The sequence below is a fragment of the Carassius gibelio genome, chromosome A6 (genome assembly GCF_023724105.1).
Source record: "Carassius gibelio isolate Cgi1373 ecotype wild population from Czech Republic chromosome A6, carGib1.2-hapl.c, whole genome shotgun sequence".
NCBI lineage: Eukaryota > Metazoa > Chordata > Actinopteri > Cypriniformes > Cyprinidae > Carassius > Carassius gibelio.
The window spans coordinates 29,323,401-29,347,497 of record NC_068376.1 but is presented as its reverse complement, the minus strand read 5'-3'; the positions used below and the strand labels follow the sequence as shown (position 1 = coordinate 29,347,497).

General features: G+C 34.4%; 2 protein-coding genes across 2 annotated transcripts; one reads left to right on the top strand and one right to left on the bottom strand.

Annotated features, from left to right (window-relative positions):
- The first annotated feature begins 1,550 nt into the window (after positions 1–1,550).
- On the top strand, positions 1,551–7,373 carry LOC128016014 (troponin T, cardiac muscle isoforms-like). Its single transcript, XM_052600319.1, has 10 exons — positions 1,551–1,573; positions 1,737–1,758; positions 1,904–1,964; positions 2,339–2,455; positions 3,254–3,331; positions 3,568–3,675; positions 3,754–3,866; positions 3,995–4,085; positions 4,294–4,334; positions 7,050–7,373. The coding sequence occupies exons 4-10, from the start codon at positions 2,357–2,359 to the stop codon at positions 7,087–7,089; spliced, it is 570 nt and encodes a 189-aa protein (XP_052456279.1). The 5' UTR covers positions 1,551–1,573; positions 1,737–1,758; positions 1,904–1,964; positions 2,339–2,356; the 3' UTR covers positions 7,090–7,373.
- A 219-nt stretch (positions 7,374–7,592) lies between these two features.
- On the bottom strand, positions 7,593–19,459 carry LOC128016013 (plakophilin-1). Its single transcript, XM_052600318.1, has 13 exons — positions 19,169–19,459; positions 18,147–18,244; positions 16,001–16,428; positions 15,787–15,928; positions 15,181–15,385; positions 14,358–14,526; positions 12,643–12,760; positions 11,332–11,508; positions 11,032–11,202; positions 10,236–10,389; positions 9,842–10,037; positions 9,445–9,529; positions 7,593–8,098 (listed from the first exon to the last, which is right to left on the bottom strand). Exons 1-13 carry the CDS (start codon positions 19,350–19,352, stop codon positions 8,069–8,071), a joined length of 2,157 nt encoding a protein of 718 aa, XP_052456278.1. The 5' UTR covers positions 19,353–19,459; the 3' UTR covers positions 7,593–8,068.
- Positions 19,460–24,097: the final 4,638 nt, after the last annotated feature.

Here is a 24,097-nt window from a genome sequence, read left to right as displayed (position 1 = left end):
TGTAAACCTACCCATCATGCACTGTAGAACAGGAGAGAGAGAGCGGATGAGCGGTGGGGTGTGTGTTGTGAGATCATGTTCTTTGGCAGCAGAAGCCGGTGGCAGGTGTGTTATGTGTAGCTGGATTAGTTCGAGGGTGGAGTATCAGGACCAGCAGTTTCCCAAACAACATTATGCAATGCCCTGAGTGACTTCATTCACGAGTCTAAGGCGTTATAAAACGAGGCCTGATTTCCTTCATTAACTCCTCACGTGCATTCAAAGTGTTAAATGAGACTGAAGTATGCGTTTGTGTGTGTGTTTGAGTTTTTGTGTCAAAACTATCCACCAAAGGTGAACTAAATCTGTCCAAACTTAATTTTGGAAACATATAGCAATGCCCTCAAATGGAAAAAAATGATTTAATATAGGAATATATTTTTCTTTAAAAAACAAAACAAAATGACAATAATAATAAAATCATTCATATGAGTGTGTTTAGAGTCTGTGTATTTTGCATGCATGCATTGCTCATTTTCAACTATACGCATGATTATGTTCTCATGCTACAGCCAATAATGAATGTCATATTATATATAAATGAAAGAATAAGTAAATAAAAGTGAAGAATACAAATAAATGTAATAAAATAAATACAGAAAATACATAAAGGAAAAAAGTAATACAAATAATTCAGGATTAAATACAAATGAACAATATTTATTTTTATTCATGAATTTAAAAGAATGAAAGTAATGCTTAATTTTTAAGCCATAAAGGCCATTGTTTTCATGCATAATAGAATTTCATAGTTATTTCCTTAAATTAAGGACTGAAATATAGATATTTCCTTGAAAAATGACCCTAATTTGGTCCTCATACTTTGCTTAATGTGTATACTTTAAAAAATAAATCATGCATGTTAATATAAATAAATGTGAAATATTTATAATTATAAATAACATACTACTTCACTAGTAAAACTGTAAATAAAACAAAGACTATTAGAGAATATTTGACAAGAAAATACAGTTCCAGGCTTAAATCTTACATCAACTTTTCTTAGAGTTACTTAGGGTTAATAGTGATGAGTAATGTACACAAATCGTGATAGACAGGCAAGACTTCAGAATGATCATAATGAGTTTTCAGGTAAATTCTCCTGTATTTTTTTTTTTTGGGCTTGTAGAGTCCAGTGGGAAGCAAATACTCAATCCACATCAAGCAGGTGAAAAAACTAAATTAAAACTATTAAGCAAGTTCTTATAATACGATCAACAACACCCATAATTATACTTTCACAAAGCCACTGATTAAACTAGATTTAGAACAATGTCTGCTATTGTCAGCTTAATGGACTACATCCATCATATTTAAGAAGCTTCAAGCTCTTCCAGACTTTCTTAACCTGAAATACTCTGAAAACAATGGGGATTTTAAAACAAAACTGTTTAGACAAAATAGCTTGTGTCTTCGGGGCTTTTTCTCTACTTCCTTTATCTTTATCTGTATGCTGTGGATCTCCACATTGCTGTCATAGCTGACATGACTGTCTTTTCTTATTTAGATGCCTCTGAGGAACCTGGGGAAGAAGGTAAACACGATAACATCAGATTCACTCTAAACTGGTTTCACTCTACAAACTGAGCCCTGGCAACCTTTGACCCCTTTATTAAAAGAAACAACAATAAAATCACCAGCAACTAAATTATACATTTTCATTTTTTCTTTATACTCTTGCCAACTTGATGATGCAGGAGAAACAAAACCAAAGCATAAGTGAGTGTAACTTTCACTTTTCTGTGAAATAAATTATAAATAAAATAGGTTAAATATAAAGTATAATATATAACTATATATTTCCAAATGTAAGACCATTAGTAAGAAAAAATATATATACTAATGCATTGTTATTGATTATTAGACCCTTTGTGCCAGCTTTGGTGCCTCCTAAAATTCCTGATGGAGAGAAAGTTGATTTTGATGTGAGTATTTTATTTTATTTTATTGAAAATTTAATTTAATTTAATTTAATTTAATTTAATTTAATTTAATTTAATTTAATTTAATTTAATTGTGCATCATATTTTATGTAATTATTGTAGTAGACTTCTTTAATTTATTTGCATTGCATTCATTTGTTTACTACTGCAATTTTGCTTTGCACTGTCGTCCTTGTCAGCAGCAAAGCTGCAAATTTTTTACAAATATAAGTTAACTGTCATGCCAATAAATCACTCAACTAAACAGTGTTAGCCTATATGACCGGCGCTGTCATAAAACATGTGCTACGAGTAGTTTGTACTGTACTGTACATTACCACTATACTACATAATCACCTTCAAAACAAAATCCTCAGGATATTCACCGCAAACGCATGGAGAAAGACCTGACGGAGCTACAGACGCTCATCGAGGCTCACTTCGAGAGCAGAAAGAAAGAAGAAGAGGAGCTAATCAACCTCACCCAAAGGATTGTAAGATATTTGACAAAATACATTTCTTCATAATTATTGTCAGACATTGCAGAACAAATGAATTAACCTTCACTGCTGCAACTGTAATAAAACAAGTGAACATGTAGAAATCACCCTGCTGATAAATGCTATTGAGCCGCGAGGTTTTGTCGGTAAACAGCAGGACTATACTGGTTTACCAGCATGAAACTCAATGCTGTACTCTGCTCTTTTCAGCAGGACTGAGACTCATTTTAGAGAGCTACATAAATACATACTTTCAAATAAAGACATAACTGTGTAGGGAACATAAAAAACTAGAAAAAAGATTGAAATATACCACAGTCAATGTTTGTGTATTGTGTATATTGTGAATTCTGAATGAACTACATTTGAGTTACACATCGATTGACGCGATACATGACCGTTGAACATTTTGGGATCAGTACATTTTTTAAAGAAAATTAGTATTTTCATTAATCAAGGAGGTATTAAACTAAAAAAAGAGCTTTCTAATCCAGACAAAAAAAAAAATGTCTTGTTTCCACAAAAATATGAAGCAGCTGTACTGTATACTGAAAAACAGTTTTCAGTATTGATAATAATAATGTTTCTTGATAATTTTTTACTGTATTATGATCAAATAAATGCAGCCTTGATGAGCAAAAGAGACTTCTTTCAAAAACAGTAAAAATCTTCTGTTCTAACTGATGCAGTAAGTGCCTGAAACTGAACTCTGAGCATGTTTCCAAGCTTTTAGATGTGCTAAATATGATTAGTTGATCTTCAGGCTGGTTGTCTGTGTGTTGTGACCATCAGGAGAACCGCAGGGCAGAACGAGCGGAGCAGCACCGGATCCGGACGGAGCACGAGAAAGAGCGACAAAACAAACTAGCCGTAAGAAAAAAGCTCTTTTCTTTGAATGTGAGACTTCTGACTTCCGCAGATAAAGTGCAGTTGAATCTATTTTCGCTACAAACCAGTCCGTTTATGATTAGGATAATACATTAATATACTGTATAATGATAACAAATAACACTTTGCAATGTCAAACTGCGTAAAATAACAGGAAGTTAATGACACCTGAGGTCCTGTGCAAATTCAGATTACATATGGCCATCAATTTGTTCCAGGAGGAAAAGGCACAAAAAGAGGAGGAAGAGGCTAAGAGGAAGGCCGATGATGATGCTAAGAAGAAAAAGATTCTCTCGAGCTTCCAGTTCACAGGATTCATGCAGAGGGTAATGAGCCCAGAGGTCAAAGGTCAAAGGTGCACAACCACTACAAATGCTAGTTTTCTGTTTTGCTTTGATTGACAGACAGACAAAAAGGGAGGGCCTAGGAAGCAAACAGAGAGGGAGAAGAAAAAAACAATTCTTAGTGAACGCCGTAAGGAACTGAATGTCGAAAACCTGAGTGCTGATAAACTCAGGTGAAGGAATTAAAAAAACACCAATGCCTGCATGAAATATAGTCGAGAAGCACCGTGACGTGACATCACAGGCTGTTGCTTCACATTCATAGACTGGTTTATCATGTTCCTCATGTGTCTTTATTCAGAGAAACTGCGAATGAACTCTGGAAGTGGATGCGCCAACTTGAAGCCGAGAGGTTTGAGCTGCAGGACAGATACATGTGCCAGAAATATGAGGTGAGGATTCAAAACCACAAAACCTAACATGATGTTAGAGGAGTCATGATGACATTAGGAGAAGACGGGTTTATGGGATGAACAGTACAGTACAACTATCACTTACACACACACACACACACAGCACAGACTTGGCAGATCAATCATGAGAAGGAAGCAGAGCAGATTCACAGAGACTGATTCATATCTGTGATTTTCTGTCTCCCAGATCACAGTCCTTAGGAATCGCGTCAGTGACCATCAGAAAAAGTAAGTTTGATCAAGACTGAATGATGCGTTGTTCATACGACAAACCAAAGATTTCCTCCTTTCATTTTGTGAGGTTCACATGGCCCACATTTTAGACACTAATCAGCATATTTTTGTCATTAGGCCTATATGAAATTCAAAGAAATGTACACTAGATTTACCTTTTTTAATGTTTTTGAACATTTTGATTTGATAAAAATACAGTAAAACCAATAGTATTGTAAAATAACATTACAAATTAAAATAACTGTTTTCTATTGTAATATATGTTAGCATGTAATTTATTCCTGTGATGTAAAGATGTATTTTCAGCATCATTCCTCCAGTCTTCAGTGTCACATGATCATCAGAAATCAGAATAATATGATGATTTGCTGATCTGTTATATTTTTCTGGAACATATTTCTTCCGGATTCTTTGATGAATAGAACTTTCGACTATAAACGCCTTTACTGTCACTTTTGATCAGTTTAATACATTCTTGCTGAATAAAAGTATTGATTTTTTATAGTGCAATTCATATTGCATGATTCACCCCAGCAGCCATTATGATTGACATTAAGATTGCTCTGGAGTCATGTTCCATAAAATCTGATATTTATGAAGGCAGCTCAAATATATTTCAGTGGGATATTGTCATTAGATAAGAAAGAAAAACAAATACAGATTTGGGCCCCATTCAACTGTGTCAACGCTGCCAAAAACCTGCGTAGCCCCTACAGGTGTTAAATATCAAATATCAAATATCAAGCGACTGATGAACAATAAAACCCGTTATACCTTCAGCTCAGATGTGAACAGTGATGAGCAATGGTCCTGAAATAACACACAGGATTGACCTCAGTGTGTGAAAGGCGTTGGTAAAGACCAAGCTAAGGCGCATAATGCCACTAATCTAGAATAGCATCATGTTTCCAGAACTCTCTGTGAGGAATAACAGTTGCTGCTTTGTTCTAGCACAACCTTTATCCAGAACCTAAGGCATGCAAAAGGAAATAAACAGATATCTGAAGGATTGTGTACTGGACATTGCAAGTAAACAGAAAAAGAAGCATGGTTGCATTTTGATATATACCCAAATTACCATACACCTTATGGTTTTTAAGGGAACTTTGTTTCTATTTCATATATTTTTATGCAAAATAAAAAATATAAACTATTTGTTGTTGCCTTAAAATACAAATGAAAAATATCTGTTATTAAATTATCCACAAAAAAAAAAAAAAAAAAAATTAAATGATTAAATCAAAATATTACATGATTAAATGATCAAAACAATACACCTCATAAAAAATATTGTCTGGTCACTTATAAATATATATTAATCTAAATTAACTGGTTTAATTCAAGTAAGAAATATAACCTAATATTACTGAATCATTCTGATGCAATTAAGCTAATTAAAATAAATAATTAATCATTATTAATAATAATAAAATATAAAAATGTAATAATCTGGAAAACATTGCAATTACAAAAACAATTACAAACAATTCCACCGAATTATCCAATTCAAATAAAATATGGTATTTAAATAGTACTCAAAAATACCATGGTATTACAATCTAGTTTTTAGATATTTTTACTATACTTAAAAGTTTAATGATATAAAATCACTTGTTTTATAGAAAAAAATAATAATATTACAAAAAAAAAAATCTCACGATATTAAGTTAATGCAACAAAAATTATTTAATAATCAGGAAAATAAAACCAAACAACGTGTTGTATGTATTTACCATAGTTATTAAATGTAAAAATAAAATTTTGTAAATGCCCCAAACCATGTTTTTATATAACATTTATATGTTACATAACATTTATGTTTTTTTAACAGTTTGTTATTACAAAATAAATGAAGACACATTCATTTCATGCAAAATAATTTTAATTAAATGTACATTTTGCTTTTTACCCTGTATAAGGGACTGTTTTGATTGCAAAATACGTCTGGTAGTATGAATATGTCATTTTTCGTAAACATGTGAACAGCTGCTCAACACTAAGCTGTTTGGAAGTCAGGTGGTTTAATAATAGACCACCATCACCATAAAATATCACACAACAGAGCTGCTATTCCAAACCAGCGCTTGATCCCATCATTCAACCCTCACCCTCTGTCTGACTCATGCCAAATCTGCACACCCCTACCGAGCTGTTATGGCTAATGTGACCTGAACTAAACTGAGCCGTAACACAGCTGGGATGTTCCCAGTCTAACATTTACAGTCTCACTACTGTAAATTCTGTTTCAAGATGATTTATCGAAGGGCTCTCCAGGGCACACAGAGAATGAAGACAGATCCAGCAGCTGTTCAAGGGTTAACGGGGAAGTTATAGGGGGTCAGACAGACCCAGGGCTCCTGGAAGATCCCGTTTTAAGCACTAGTAGAATGGGAGAGTTGATCTGGCCTGACATCACTACCGCAAGAGATCAAGACAACATATGCCTGTGCAAAATCAGACTAATCTGAGGCACGTCAATAAAAGAACATGTGCATCACTGTATAGTTTATGTCATAAAATAAAGGCTATAAACAGATGAGGTTTAAGTCAAGCGGCAAACTGTAGTCTTCTTTGTGACCATAAAAAAGATCACACGTCTGTTCTGATCTAAAAACAAGCATTAAAAAAATGCAACCATAAAATTGTTCACTGATCATTTACTTAATAACAAATGTATTTTTAAATGTTTTTTTTCCCCCTATCTCTTAGTACCAAAGGCTCTAGGAGTAAGAGAGGACTACGAAAATAAAGCAGCTTCACAGAGACACCAGAAACTTCTACCATACTCATATCTGCATAAATAATGTGCTTTAATATAGTTATACATTCTGATCCTCATATTTAATGTTTTTGGAGCTGAATAAAAGATGACACAGTGAAGTTGGTTTTTAAGAGACTAACAAATAACAGTCCACATTTGTCATATTAATATGATAAGTTGAATTTATTGACTTTTCGGTGTTAATTATATGAATGTCATAATATGCAAAGTGCCATGATGTGTAATGCTGTCATTTATGATTATTATCTGGTTGATTTAATGTTAATGAATCATAATAAGTGAAGTGAAAGTACAGATATAATTAAACATTGCATGCATTTTCAGAGATCTTCAAGCATGATTGTATATTTTAAGAATAAATGAGTTTTCAGACTAACAGCAAATGCTTAAGGATGTCCCTGTGTTTCACTTTCTTTTTGCATAGATTTTGTAAAAGTTATGAACATTTTACAGTAAATCATGAAACAAGCTAGCGCTGTTGAAAACTTTATTGAAACTTAGCTTGAAGTCACTGTGAGCTGAAACATATAAATCGATCCAAACCTTTAACACAAGAAATGTCAAAATGAGCCAAAGGAGCTTTTACTCAATGACTGACTGACATACATATGTATATTTATATTGTCTGATATATAACTTGATATCATACAGTATAAAAATAATATCTTAAACTTGCACAAACAACCTATAACACTCTCATACAACCATTTGCATTTTAGAAAAAATTATAAAGACAAACAAAGGCATATAAAATCATCTTAACTGAATGAGAACACTATGGTCTTGAAAAATGTAAATTATAAAAATAACAAATCATATTTTGTCATTGCATGGTTATGAAAAGCATCTACCGCCCAAAAGAAATAAAAGCTCATCTCCTCTGCAATACTCAGTGCATTTCTTAGTCGACCACCTGAAGAGATCTGAACGCTGCCGATGACGTCATTCACAAAAACATCCTCTTATTCATGCCTTTCTGCAAGGTAAACACACAGGTTAGCTATTTTACTGTGAATATAGAACACAGATCAATATTAAATATACGTAAACATGACCTCACAGCAGTATTTGCCGATTTACAGTATGTTTAAGACTGACTTTTGAGCTAGAATGACATTATGTGAGTCTGATCGCATAATCAGAAACAGGGCAGGTTAGATTCTTCAGGTCATCTCGACACACAAAGAAAGCCAGGACTGCAGGGTCGGTGTGGTGAGGTGTGGCTGCTTTTCACCCTTGAGCATTCACACACACACCTCACGGCTAGTTCTCCACACCACACCCAGTATCCTCAACCGTCCCACACACACACACACACACACACACACACACACACACACAGACACACACAAACACATACACACTAAACTACACACATTAATTTCCTACAAGCAGCCTCAGGAATGAGAGATCTGATTCCACCAGCTACTCTGGAGGAAAAACATCGTTTTTTCTTATGTAAAATAAAGGTACCATAAAGGTGTTTCTCTTGCCACACTGTCGACTTTGGCTTGCTCAGATGGAGTTTAAAAGAAATTGAATTTTCAGTAATATTTATTTAAATGCACTGATTAACTTTGCAAGAGTTAGTAAACTAAAATTTACATTTAAAAATACATATTAAATAGAATACAATTTTAATAATAATAAGCACTGCAGTGCTCTGGCCCTAATAAAAATAGATACAAATATTGTTCATAATATTTATAAACTAAACTATAATCATACATTATTTTACATTATATTTTCATTTATGGAGGAATAAATCTGAACAGATTTACCAACATTCTGACAGTACAGAACTGAATTAAATCAACACTGGATGACCTAAGCTGTGTAATTACACTATTATGTTCTTTAGAGCATGAAAGAAATAGATAAAAAAATAGATAAACATATTGCTCAATAATTAATAAATTAAAATAAATAAATAAAAATAAAATAAATGACACTATTGTCTGCTGTAGTGCTGCTTACAGCTGAATTAACCTCTTTTCTAAAATAAAGTTTGCAGCATCGACACTGAGCCAAATAATGACATCATTAACATCTGTAGAGCTGCTTATAACTGAAACTCAGTTTTTGTTTCAGAATTGGCGACTTTTACAACATTTCCACTGTTATGTTCCTGTTGTTTAATGTGAAGCACTGTATGAATAAATCAATAAACCAAAACAGATCTGAAGAACCTTTAATGAAGCATCGAGAACTTGCTCTTGATTTAGATTCTCTGCTGCAAAGAACCACTGAGGAACTGTATTTTTTTTTCATTTGTATTAGGAAAGTCTTTCTAGCAGATATTGGTTATGTTTGCAGTCTTACCTTTTTAAGGAAACTCTGAATATTCTTCTCTGACCACAGAGAGTGAAGAAAAACTCCTGCTGAAATGCTGGTCTTTGGCAGACCCCTGATATATTACAAGAAATTACAAACATTTAGCCTTGAAAAAATACATATAAAATGGAAAAATATATTTTAAATTAAAATAGATAAAAGTATATGTTATTATAAATTCTTAACATTTCTTAGAATTTTTTTTTTTAAATATTCTTTATTGTTCTGCTTTCTTCAGCTGCTTTGGCACAAAAAAAAAAAAAAAAAAAAAAAACACAAACAAGGTGAAATACCTTCTTCTATTTTCCTTTACCTTGTTAAGTCAAGAGTCTGATTCATATATCAAGAATAGCCCTGTGTGGGACACTAGGAAGTGCGCACTCACATGTTGAGACTGGTGGTTTGGAGGGAGTTGATCAGGCTGGTGTTCAGCAGACTCTTGCTGATCTCAGGGTCCGCCTTCATCAGGTTGTGTGTGCAATGAATAGCTGTGGACATAGTGCTGTCATATTCGGGTGAGGTGTCGACCTTCTTGAGCCCTGAGTTCAGGAACTCGACCAGCTGAGGAAGAGTCTGTCGAGCTTCACCAGCAAAAACATTCATCAGAACAACCGCACTATATCAAAAACACCATGCTAAGAATACAACCCTAAGTGCAAAAAAGTCAATCATATGCAATCTGAAGTGAAGTCAGAACAGAGAGCCTTGAAGACCTTCAAACATTATGCAACTCCTCAAAGCAATTACACTACAAGGTGAAAGCCATTATATTAGCTTACCCATGATTTTGTTTGTATCTGTGGATCTGGACAGGTTCCCGAGCAGAGCGACTGCGCTGTTCTGGACAGCAGGATTGGGCGACTGCAACAGCGGACTGATGCTCTTAAGACCGTTGAGCCTCTGAATGATTGTATCACTCAACACATTCGATACCTAAAAACACAAGACATGAAGCACACTGATTTATCTGGAATAATAATAAAGGTATATTTTATATATATATATATATATATATATATATATATGCATGCTTAATATATAAAACATTATTTAATCATAATATTATGTAATCATGATAATTAAATAAAATAAAATGTTTGAGTGCAACCAATAAATACATGCATGATATTTATTATATATATTTAATTAAATTACAATTAAGTTATTTCATATATATGTAATTAAGTTTAACCTTTGGTAATATATATATATATATATATATATATATATATATATATATATATATATATATATATATATATATATATATATATATAATACAGTGTATATATAAAAATACATTTTTACAGTGTATATATAAAATAATAAATTATACATATATATAATATGTATATATACACACCGTATTTTTATATATACACTGTATTTATATATATATACATATACATATATATATATATATATATATATATATATATATATATATATATATATATATATATATATATATATATATATATATATATATATAAAACAATATAGCAAAATTCTTGATTTTCTCTGCATCCAAACTATGGCCAGGTGCATACTAAACCCGACTTGTTGATGTCTTACCAAGCCTTCAGTGGCTGTGAGGTTCTGCAGCGCTCCACAGCTGGCCTCAAGAATGGCGTTGCTTTCACTGGAGCGCAACAGATTGACGTACATCTGCAGGGCTTTGGGGTGGAAGAGCAAGCCAGCACCTTTAGGATTGCTGTCCTCCATCACTGGATAGTTAAACATTCTCTGCAACACAAACAAACACGACAATACAAACCCATGAAGATGACACTTAAGAAAAACTAAAATCCAAAGCAAGTCAGCTTTTTGCACTGGCTGTGAAATGCAGGCTTTAATAAGCATAAAACCACAAACCTCCTGCTGCAGTTTATGGCTCTTGGAGCCGAAGCAGCCGATCGGACCGGTGTCTGAGGAGCTGGCGCGATTAGGAGCATTACTGGCCAGTGCGTTTATTTTAGTGAAGAGAGACGGCATCTCGGTCTCCAGCTGGTAGGTGAGATTGTGCAGAATGCAGACGCAGTTCTCCAAGGACTGGAAAACAAGAGCACAATAACCAATATAGTGGTAAAAACAACAGACATTGAAATAAGCAGCAGCAGAAGTGTCCTGTTCTGTGTTTTGCTCCATCATAAATCTTACTCTATAGTTATTAAGCAATCATTTTTGATTATTGATGACATGTTATTTTTGTTATTAAAATTGCATATATATACACACACACACACACACACACATACATACATATATTTAAAAAAATTCAAGCTGGAAATATAAATGCATAAATATTTTAAGAATTTTTTTTTTTATTTGTAATGTTTGTGTGTATATATATATATATATATATATATATATATATATATATATATATATATATATATATATATATATATATATACATATATATATATATATATACAAATATACATATATACATATATATATATATATATACACAAATATACATATATATATATATATATATATATATATATATATATATATATATATATATATATATATATATATATATATATATATATAGTTTTTTTTTGTCACAAAATCATGTTATGTCAGGTTTTATGTAAAACCAGATTTTCAAGCATGTTTGAGTTTGATCTAAGTGGCTGTCCTGGGTTTAGGAAGTTGAAATTCTCTGCTCATTTTCATATCAAATGAAATCAGATGTTGAAACATGATTGCAAGGTTCTGATCAAATCTGGCAGTCAATTAAATACGAGTAATGCAGCATTTTTTTGAGTCACAACAATAGAGTTTGACTGTATGCGTCTAGCCCCTGGAAACGCCTTGTGTCTTACACACTTTCCTTCAGGGAGTTTAGAGTTTCGGGCAACACTTTTTTACTTCATAAAAACACTAAGCCACACCAACATTCTCCACCCAGACTATAAAGATGCTTTCTATGAAAAAACAAAACAAAAAAAAACACTTGACATCTCATGCCACCTTAAAACTCCTTTACTTCACGATTACTGAGAAAACACTGACGCAAGGTTCCCACACTTTTTGACTTTTCCTATTTTAGGAATAATAGAGTAATTCACATTTCATGCTTTCTCTCACATTCTCTCATGCTTCTCCAGGCCTGTAAAACACAGTTCCAGTTCCTCTGTTCAGTAGCACATATAATCATCATCAGACGGTTACCTGGTTGTCAAAGATCCCATCTTTTACACAGTTCTCTGTGTAGCGCATGAGCGAGTCGATGAGGCCTTTGCTGTTGCGCATGGCTTGTCGGTTCCCTACTTTGGAGGAGCTCAGGTTGCTGTTGACAAACAGGAGAAACAGTCATAGTGTGGTTTTGATCTCAGAAAAGCAACAGACAATCTGAAGACAGAGGTGAGGTACAATGTTTAAACACTAATTTGAGCATATACAAATTGCGGCCAAATCTAAAGCTGAGTCATGCATTGCAAATAATCCTTAAGTCAATACTGCAGCTCGTTCTGGTCAAGAACCGCCCACTTACACAGGACATGACACGTGAAGTGACCAACCCCACATTTCTGATGGGTCAAGAACTTAAAGAGACAGTTCACTCAAAAAAGAAATTTGTTTCACAATTTTCTCACACCCTCATGTTGTTCCAAACCTGAATGACTTTCTTTCGTCAGCACAAAAGAACATATTTTGCAAGTCTTTTGTGTTCAATAGAAAAAAGAAACTTGTGGAACAGGTGGAGGCTGAGAAAACCACAGAATTGTAATTTTTAACTGAACTCTCCTTAAGAACTAAACTAAATTTTTAAGGCAAGATAAACCTTTGGTAAAAATGGTAAAAAATGAATACACCCTTACCCTAATCACTGCACTTTCCCACTTGATTAATCACAAAACAGTGTTTTATATTAATGTACGTTTCCAGAACAGAAATCTAATTAAAATAAAATGTAATATGAAATAAAATAAAAAGCCAGGTGAAATATACATTAACAAACCTTTGAATACAAACAGGAAGAAAACTGTACTGATAAAGTGATGAAAACAGCCTTTAAAGATGTATTGTGACTGAAATCGATGCAAATAGATAAAGTGTGAAAACAAATAAATGTGTTCTTTTTTGCCCAAAATCTCCAAATTGATCAGTGCTTGAAAAACAATGGTTTGCATTTACTGTCTCGTCTTAAAGGGATAGTTCATCTAAAAATGAGAATTACCCTATGATATACTCACCCTCGAGCCATCCTAGATATAAGACTTTCTCCTTTCAGACAAATACAATCAGTCTTATATTCAAAGCATTCCTGGCTCTGAGTGAATGAGTGTTATTTTTTATTAGTCCAATAAAGTGCATCCATCCATCACAAAAAAAGTGCACCACTTGGCTGTAAGGGGGAATAACATTCTCCTGAAGTAAACTGATGCATTTTTGTAAGAAAATATCCATATTTAAAACTTCCTTTGGGCTTCTTTTGGACTAGTGAAAAATAACATCCATTCACTCCCATTACAAATCTTGGAAAAGCCAAAACCTGTTTTAATGTTACTCTGATTGGATTCGTTTGAAAAAAGAAAGCCATATACAGTTCTTCTAGGATGCTTCAGTAAATCATGGGGCATTTTTTACATTTTAACATTAAAAAAAGTGCACCTGAAAGGTATGTACCTAATGCCAAGCAATCAATTTAGAGCTTAACAATTCCAGAAAGTGATTTACAGTTTAATTTCCAACAGGTATCAAACTCTAGGTGGTCTGTAGGTGTGCCAAAATCTATATGAATCCAGATAAAATATTTTTAACAGCTTACTGGAGAAAATATAGCCAGTGTTAGATACGAGCTCCAACAATAATAGCAGTATTATAAGTGGCCTCAGTAGTGAGGTTTGCATCGCATACAGCAGTCAGTGTGTGTGTGATGTTACCGAAGGCATGCCGTGGCGTTGTAGAAGACATCTGGTGCCGGGCTGGTGTTGGAGCTGTCATCTGAACTTGCTGAAAACGGCTCGATGACTTTCTCTGTGATTGCGGGCAGGGCAAAGCGGAGCAGATCCGGCTTAAGATTATCCGCAGAGGAGAGGTTCCACAAGAGACCTACCACCACAGAAAACCAATTCAAGACAGTTTGACACAAACACCATCCGACAGGGAGCTTGAGATGAAAAGAAAAAACAAACAACTGTTTAAAAGTGTTCTAATGTTTTTGAAAAAAAGTATCTTCTGCTCACCAAGGTCAAAAACAGTAATGTTGTGAAATATTATTACAATTTAACATAACTGTGTAGTCTTTAAATATATTTTATTAAAGTAATTTATTCCTGTGATGCAAAGATGAATTTTTAGCAGGATAATGTTAAGTTGCAAACAAAAGCTACATAAAAACTATAAAACTTGATTGACTTGAAGTACATTTGTACCGTATCGCTGCTATTAATTTATTTTAATGGTTACACTTTACAATAAAGTTACATTTATCAATGTTAGCTAATGCATTTGGTATCAAACTAACAATGAGAAAAAATATTAATATTTTATCAAATAGTTTTACAGCATTTGTTAATCTAGCTTGTAGTAATCTAATAACCTAGTATTTTTTTGCTTATTGTATATGTATGTAATTAGTTCATTTGTACAAATTTGACACTAGTTAATGCTGTGGGACACACACATACAGTCCTGTGGTCTAGTGTCCAGTCATGTGCTTTGAATGGTGGAGCTGAACGTAATGCAAACAGAGATGATGGGCACCTGTCAGGTGTTTCTGTGTCTCAGAGCTGGTGTCTCCGAGCAGCTGCACAGTCTGTGTGATTCCTCCGCAGCGCTGCACTTCCTCTTTGTTGGCCTGGTTTTTGAAGACAGCGTTCCTCAGGGCAGCGGCCACGGCCTCCTGGACCCGAGGACTGGGGCTGTGCAACAGGTTGACCAGCGGAGGAATGCCCTTCAGCATCAGCACCTGTCACGCAGGACAGACAGAGAAATGATACCATAGTACAGTGATGGATTCAGATGCAATCCGATAACTTTAAAACTTTAGAAAACTGAAATAAAATAAGCTGAAGTACAGTACGTCAATGTCTAACACTAAAGCTGAAATATTACAGATAAATAGAAATATAAACATGGTAGTTTCTTGTCAATCCAAGGATATTGTACCATTGTACTGTCATAAAACACATACACTTTGGTCGTACATGCATTCATAACTACGTTATATAATTCATATACTATGGTGTTGATCAAATGATCAAATATATTTAAAGGATTCCATGTCAATACCATGGCAAATTTCCAAAACACACATCACTTCTATAGTAGTATATGTCTAAAAGATTTTAGACAGTTTATGGTCCAGACCTCTTGCTTGGCCTTGTCATCAGTGAAGGTGCTGTGCTGGATGTAAGCGGCTCCACACAGCTGGACGCTCTCATCCGCGCTGAACAGATAGTCGATCGCGTCTTGCATCGTCATATCCATCATAATCTTCTCTGCGTTCATCCTATCAACAAACGAGTGAGTGAGAGACCGGTCACAGATCATCACAAAATAATCATAACACTAAAAAACTCACCCAGAGATATCCTTGACCTGTCCGGTCCTGATCATGGACATCCTGGACTCTCCTCCGTTGGACAGCAGGGAAGACGGGCGTCTGCTGAATTGTGTGATGGTCTGATTGCTGTTAGACATTCTGTTTAAAGAGCCGTTACCGAGAGCCTGAGCAGGTTGACTGTTCGGGACCCTGTTGAAGATCTGTTGGGTGCTTTGGGTGCGTATAGTCCTGCCGGTCCTGCCGTTGACGCTGGACTTGAAGCCCAGGTCTGGAGCGCTGCGGGTGGCTTGGTAGTTGAACAGTTGGTTATTGGTCCGGGTTTGGGCAGGGAGGGTCCTAGTAGTGTTGTAGTAACGATCTAACTTGCCCGAGCCACTGGTCACCTGCTGACCGCTGGAGCTGTGAGAGTTGGTGGACTGCCACATAAAGCCTTGATTTTGCGTAGTCTGGACAGGGAAACAAGTCAAGCTTTTCATTTCAATTTTTCAGTAAAATGTTTATGCTGATACCATCATTTGTAATTAAATAATCTGGATGCCAAATAAAGTATATGCAATAAAAAAAATATATAAAAAAAAATTAATGAATGCAAATTGTAATGTATTATTTAATGCAAAGAGAAAAAAAATTAAAATATCACTCAATTTTCATGTTGATATCATAATTGGTAAAATCCAAATGTTTTTGTTTATTATTAAATTCACATTTTAATTTATAATTAAATGCAAAATAACTCATGTTATCATACTGTGTATACTTTATTCCTAAGCCTATAATTATACAAATTTGAAAAGCTATATATATATATATTTAGCATCCAGACTATACAAATGAATGGTGTTTTATTGAGTTATTCTAAAATTATGGCTTAAGTCTAATAGAACTATTTAAAATGCACACACACACACACACACACACTCATACACACACACTATGTGTGCGTGTGTGTGCAAATATAAATATATTATTACATCCAAAACAGAGCATTTTAATGAGTGCCATCAGACTTTGGTCCAACTTATATTTACACACAGAAACTACTCTGTACCCAACATTTTCATTTGCATAGTCTGGACACTTGCATTTTCATACTGATATAATATATAAATTGTAATTAAAAAAAAAAATTTAAATGCAAATATTTTAATATAACAAAAATTTAAGTTATAATGAAAGCATTTTATGATTTAAAATTAAAACATTTTAAATAGTGCTATAAGACTTAAGTCATAATTTTATAATAACACACTAAAACACCGTTCATTTGCATAGCCTGGACAGTTTTCATGTTGATAACATTATTTGTAATGCAACTGTAAATGCAATCCTAATCTTATCATTATACACTGAAAACGACTCAAACCCATCATATTCATTTAATCCATGCCACAGTTTTTCCTAAACATGATTGTTAGACGAATTATGACTGTAGGTAAATCAATGGATTAACATGCAAGTGAAGTATTTTACTTCTAGTCAAACTATGCAGCAACAGTGTGCCACTGGTGAGAAAATGACAAGTATGTCCGTGATTAATTCAAAACAAAAAACTGTTTTTAGAGAACGTCATAATGAAGTAACACAATACAGCTGGATTTAATGGTCCACTGAAGCCAACAAAGCCATTTAAAACACCCAAATGTGAAGAAGTGTTAGCAGAATACCTAGAAACCACACCGTTTGGTAAGAAAACAATGGGATGAGTCATAAAAACTGAAGGAGAGGAGTGGTTTCATTTAGCCTTTTTTTCTTGCATACCTCTGTCTAGTAACTAGGACTATATGGACACACTACAGACTTACTAACCACGTGTAATTAAGTTAAGACTAACTACTTTTCATCCACTGACGTCTTGATGGATTGTTTTTTCTGCTCTCATGTGTTAGTAACTATTATTGTTTTTGCAAAAAATAACATTTGAAATTTAGTTACAAGCTAAAGCTCTGACATTTCACATGTTTCTATTGTTATCCTGAAAGATGACTCAGTGAGAAGTGAATATAAGAGTGAATAATGGAAAAAAAAATGTGCTTTATCCACCCAACCGTGGGAAACTGAAACGCAGAATTCATTTACACACACTTGAAGATGTGCAAAGATTTACACACGCAGAGCACGTATGAAACAATTAAATGTTTGTAAAAACATATTTGATGACATTTACCCCATTTGTCATGGTTCCTCCTCTGCTGACCGAGGGTCTGCCGAGAGACGCGCCGGGAGAAAACTTGAAGTCGTTAAACACACTGTTACCTTCAGGGCCTGCGATTGAATTATGACAAACGACAAATAAAATATGCATTCAGGGATATTTTCATGTAATATACAGTATTAAAGGTACGTATTTCACAGAGTTTGGCACTTTATTCTCTATAACAAAATGAGGGTCCTCTGAAAACAGGTTTTACTTTGGGAAAAGAGGTACTTACATTATGGTTTTATCCAAGTTAAATAAATTATCTAATAGGACTGAAAGAAACCAAATATCTTAGTTTACAATGAAAGTGTTTGATTTTTGTTTGCTTTTTAGAAAAAGAAAGTGCACATTTTCCCTTTTTACAGTTTTGATTTGCCAAGTGGTTTATCCTTTAACAATAAGAGTTTAAATTATTTAATCATTTAATATTTATTGTGCGTACTTTAATGTACTTTTAAGTTAACTGGCAAGTTAAAAGGCAAATAAATTATTTAACATGACTGAATAAAACCAAATAGTTCAATACTGTTGGTTTTAAAATAATACAATAATAATAAATAAATAAAATGCTCATTGTCACTTTTCACAGTACTGAATTGCTTATACATAGTGATTTAACCATAAATAATAAGAGTTTATATTAAGAATCAATGGACTTTTTAACATGCGTAATGTAATTCTAAATAAACTGGTTTTATTCATGTCAAAGAAATGATTAAATATGACTGAATAAAACCAAATAGGCCTACCTTTGTTTAATATGAAAGGCATTTTTAGAAAAAGAAATTGCTCATTTTCACAGTATTGCATGTGCATACGCACTTAGTAATTGCAAAAGTATCACAATTTCACCATAAAGTGAAACAAACGTCTGTGAAAATGAAGCCCAGTGATAATAATGGATACCGCTGTATTCCCATAGTTCTATCAAATTATAAAATGCGAAGATTCCGTGATAAGCAGGAGTGGATGAGCTGGAGTGCACTCACTGGTGGGGGAAGTGACTCCGGACACGCTTTTGCTGCTGTATTTGGACTTGCTCCTATTGATGGTGTGAACCTGCTCCAGAACTCGCTGCTGCGCGGATCTCGGCTCGCGATCGGACGGAACCGCGAGAGACGTGTCCTCCACACCTCCGATGGACAAAGCCGATCTTAAAGGCTCGGGCATCATTTTGGCTTTTGTCTCCACTCCAGAGACAGGTGAGGTCCGATTCGTAAAGCTCCAGGTGTCTGCTCCGTCTGGCTGCTGTGTGTTTGATTCAGGGTTTGACTCACGGAGAGATTCACCTGGTCCTGCCCTCATCCACGCCCCAATGACGCCCGACTAGAGAACGAAAGCGCATTCTACATCCGCTCTTCACTCTCCCGATTACACTTAGAAAGCTTGTTAATGATACAACAGAGAGTCACTTTTAATAAGGATAATAGATATAGTTTAAAAGTATTTGATTTTAATGTAATATTATGAAAAGGCGTTGTTAGGCACGACGTGCAGGGTGTATTTATTCAGAAAACAGATATATATGAAGAACAAGAATATATATAAATATATATATGTATATAAACTGATGAAAATAAATACAAAATGTAGTGTTTATTTATTTAAACACAACAACATAACGATGCACTTATAGTATTATATGATATACTCCAGAAGAACTGTATATTGTTAGATTAAAAACAATAGTTACAGTATAAATGAACAAAATAAATATGATTACAGTATACTTCTTGAGCATTTATGGCATTTTTTATTAAGTTATATAATTAATAATATTTTCTATTATTAATATTAATAATATCAATAATGACAACAACAACACTGTTAAAAAATTATCTTTTTTATTTAAATAAAATGCATATAAGCAAAATAAAGGTAAACATCCATTTATTGTGCAGTAAATATGATCATAAAAAGCATGTGGAAATTAATTAATTTATTTATTACCTTTATTTAACCAGAATAAAACTCATTGAGATTAAAAATCTCTTTTCCAAGAGCGTCCTGGCCAAGACAGGCAGCGGCACAATTAAGGTTACAGACATAAAAACATATAACATCAACATATAACAATTTGTAAATAATTATAAAGTCATAAGAATTTCACAATTATCGCAAGTGATAAACAACAGCAAGGATCGTCCGTCATAACTGAATCAGTCATAACATCTACAACCAGTTTGTATAGCTTCCATGTTATTTAAAAGTAATTTAAAATCAGCCAATGAAACTGGCTCCTTAAGGACATTTTGCAGCTGATTCCAAGTGCAGGGGGCCGCATACTTGAACGCCCCTTTTCCCAGTTCGGTCCGGACTTGAGGGACAGATTATAATAATAAGTCCTCAGAACCAAGACAATATCTTCATGTATTTTTCTTTTCAATGTAAGATTGGAGGTATGGGGGAAGCAGAACAAGAATTGCCTTGTAGATAAAAATGTACCAATGATTAAGTCTACAGGTGGACAATGCAGACCAACCAACCCGATCATACAAAGAACAGTGATGAGTAAGTGCTCTAAAGTTTGTGATAAACCTAAGAGCTCCATGATAAACAGTATCCAACAGTTTCAAGCTTGTGATGGAAGCATTCATGTATATAACATCGCCATAGTCCAGCACTGACAAGAGAGTGGCAGCAACAAGCCTCCTTTTGGCCTCAAAGGAAAAACATGTCTTGTTTCTAAAATAAAAACCCAATTTCAGCTTTAATTTTTTTACCAACTGTTGAATGTGAGGTTTAAAAGAGAGTGAATCATCAATTAGGATACCAAGATACTTGAATTGAGATACAGACTCAATCTCGGAGCCCTGAGAAGTAGTGATGGGTAGAAGGTTCCGTGACTTTGATTTTGCATTTGAGAACAACATAAGTTTTGTTTTGTCGTCATTCAAAACAAGTTTTAAATCGAACAAAGTACGTTGTACAGTATCAAAAGCAAGTTGAAGCTGACAAAGAGCTTGGTTTGGAGTTGATGCAGAGCAGTATATCACAGTATCATCTGCATAAAAATTTAAATTTGCATTGGAGACATTTTGATCAAGATTGTTGATATATAAAATAAATAGAAGTGGTCCCAGCACTGACCCCTGGGGCACACGCTTGGATATACTAAGAGGGCTGGAAGTGAGACCATCTGCCTGTACACACTGGGATCTACCTGATAGATAGTTGTCAAACCAACAAACTGTTTGTTCTGTCAACCAGACACTGAGAAGTCTTTGTTTTAATATTGCATGATCCACAGTATCAAAAGTCTTCGATAGGTAGAGAGCTGCACAATGTTGTTTTTTATCTAAAGAGTCAATGAAATAATTTACTACTTTTAGGGCTGCTGTAGTTGTGCTGTGTTTTTACGAAAACCTGATTGAAAATTAGACAGAATATTGTTGATAGTTAGAAACTCTTTCAATTGTTCGTTCACATGAGTTTCCATAACCTCGGCCAGGACAGATAGTTTCGAGATGGGTCTATAGTTATTTAAATCAGTCGGGTCGCCTCCTTTTAACAGAGGAAATACAAATGCTGATTTCCATATAAGTGGAATTTCATTTGTGTCCAGAGAAAGATTAAGAAGATAAGTCAAAGGCGGTGCAATAAAATCAGATGCTAATTGTAGAAAATAAGGCTCCAAGTTATCAGGATCAGCCGATTTTCTAATGTCTAAAAGTTTGAAGGCTTTATGCACTTCTGAATCTGAAAATGGCTTGAAACTAAAATAATTACTGACTCCAGAATGACCATGAGAATTACCTTTAAGATGATTCAGATGTGAAGTGTTGAGGGAATCAAATAATGAACCAGAGGCAATAAAATGCTCATTAAAACAGCCAAGCATCTCAGCCTTATCAGATAATTTATGTGAGTCCTTAAGAATACATGGTGGCAGCTCAATGCAAGTTTTGTTTCCAGCCAAGGATTTAATCGTCTTCCAGAATTTTAAGGGGTTATTTAAATTATTTGAAGTTTCTATAAGAAAGTGGTCAGCTTTGGCCTTCCTGATAGCCACAGTACACAAGTTGCGCAGTCTCCTGAAGAGCAGCCAATCAGAATCCAGGCTTGTTTTCCTGGCTTTTGCCCAGGCCTTATCACGCTCATGAAGAGAGTTGGCTAAATCTACAGTGAACCATGCACTGTTTTGGCCTTTTACTCTATATTTTCTTAAGGGAGCATACTTTTCTGTAAAACCATCATAAAAAAATTTCCAAGCATTTTCAACATCTGCAGTAAGATACATTTTATCCCAATCAAAATAAAACAGGTCATATAAAAACCCTTGTACCGAAAAATGTTTTGTGTCACGCTTAATAATGATACATGGCTTGGTTTTGGGAATTTTTGTGTTTCTGACCGTGGCAACAACAAAGTGGTCACTAATGTCGTTTGCAAAAACAGAAGCTGCTGAGTATTTGTGAGGAACGTTGATTAGGATAAGATCAATTAAAGATGATTTATCTGGACATGTTAGATTTTAATTTTTAATCTTTATAATAGAATATACACATTAAACACACACACACACACACACGCACACACACATATACACACATACACACACACACACACACTCACACACACACAGATTCCTTCTAGTAAGCCTTCAATAATCCCAAAAGCCTTTCTTATGAGGAGTTAGGTGAAACGTTCCCAATCCAGTTGTTGCAGAGGTGTTTAGAGAACGGTTTAGAGAAGGTGTCTTCAGAGGGTTGAAGCAATCTGAGCAACCCCAAATGAACTCTCAGGTACCATTTCACTTTTAGCGTTTACTTTTAGCCTTTTACTAGCACTGCACATAGTATAAAACATGTGTTACTACCTATTAATTTGACATCGTTTCCTCATGAACAAAGACCTTTGTAAGTGCAGTCCTGAGGCCATGCATGAGCACATCTGCTGAGAACCTCCATGACTAAGACGAGGACTGAGTTACAACAGACAGAAGGAATTAGTAAGCACACATGTGCAGACAGCAGCTCCAACCACACCCATAACAAAACTGCACCCGAGTCATCTGCATGGGCAAGTCCCTCTCCACACATGAATCCTCATCAATGTTAGAACACTTCAGCAGTAAATGACAGCATATACCTTTTAAGATGAAGAATGGGTCTGTCCTGTTCTGAAGGGACAACAAGGAGGAGTGTCACTTACCCTTCTTATACTTGTACCACACGATGAATAAACATTATATATAAGTTATATACACATACATATCTTTATCGCTAACAAGTAGTCATTCATAGATGTACATTTAGAAAAAGAGGTCAAATTTCATTTTCAAAAACTGATCTAGTCCTATTAACTGCTAAATGTACTGTAGCAACTGTCAGAATACTGTATATTTGTGTTATAACATCTACCATGAACAATTTCTTAAGTTCCTAAAGACTGTGATAATGCTTAACCAACACTGCACCCTTGTGGCAAGATCACATTAAAACCAAACCTCACCAGTTTGCCTGAAAAATTGATGTTCTTTGTTTATTATCTTTTTACAAAAGGTACAGTTATGTAATGAACCTGTTATATTAGATATACTTGAGGATGTTGACAGGTTAAACAAAAGGAAAATACACAGTTGCAGTACAACTTTTATTCTCCTCCGCTTGACTTTCCCAAACAGCAACTGAAAATAACTGAAGATATCAGTTTGCTTTTGTTTTCCCAAAATGGACAAAATGTCACGAGCTGATGATTGGAAACATTTAACATATAAAGGACTGAAACACCTCCCCAGCAGGTCTCTATTAACAAACGTTGACAAAGAAATCAATATATAATGAGCAAGTAATTCTAACCTGTCATACATGGTTCAAACTGGACCATTCTTCTAAAACAGTGGCTTTCAACCTATTTGTGTGTGCGTGCACATTCGTATTGTATGTTCTTCAAATAAGGTGACAAATATGACTTTT

Bases quoted from the DNA above. Each gene is read 5' to 3' on its own strand.
- LOC128016014 (XM_052600319.1), top strand. From the start codon at position 2,357: ATGGAGAAAGACCTGACGGAGCTACAGACGCTCATCGAGGCTCACTTC. The intron at 2,456-3,253 runs GTAAGATATTTG...TGTGACCATCAG, and splicing joins TCAACCTCACCCAAAGGATT to GAGAACCGCAGGGCAGAACG. The intron at 4,086-4,293 runs GTGAGGATTCAA...TCTGTCTCCCAG, and splicing joins ACATGTGCCAGAAATATGAG to ATCACAGTCCTTAGGAATCG.
- LOC128016013 (XM_052600318.1), bottom strand. From the start codon at position 19,352: ATGATGCCCGAGCCTTTAAGATCGGCTTTGTCCATCGGAGGTGTGGAG. The intron at 15,386-15,786 runs GTCTGGACCATA...CCTGCGTGACAG, and splicing joins ATGACAAGGCCAAGCAAGAG to GTGCTGATGCTGAAGGGCAT. The intron at 9,530-9,841 runs GTGAGTGCGCAC...GTAATATATCAG, and splicing joins CAAACCACCAGTCTCAACAT to GGGTCTGCCAAAGACCAGCA.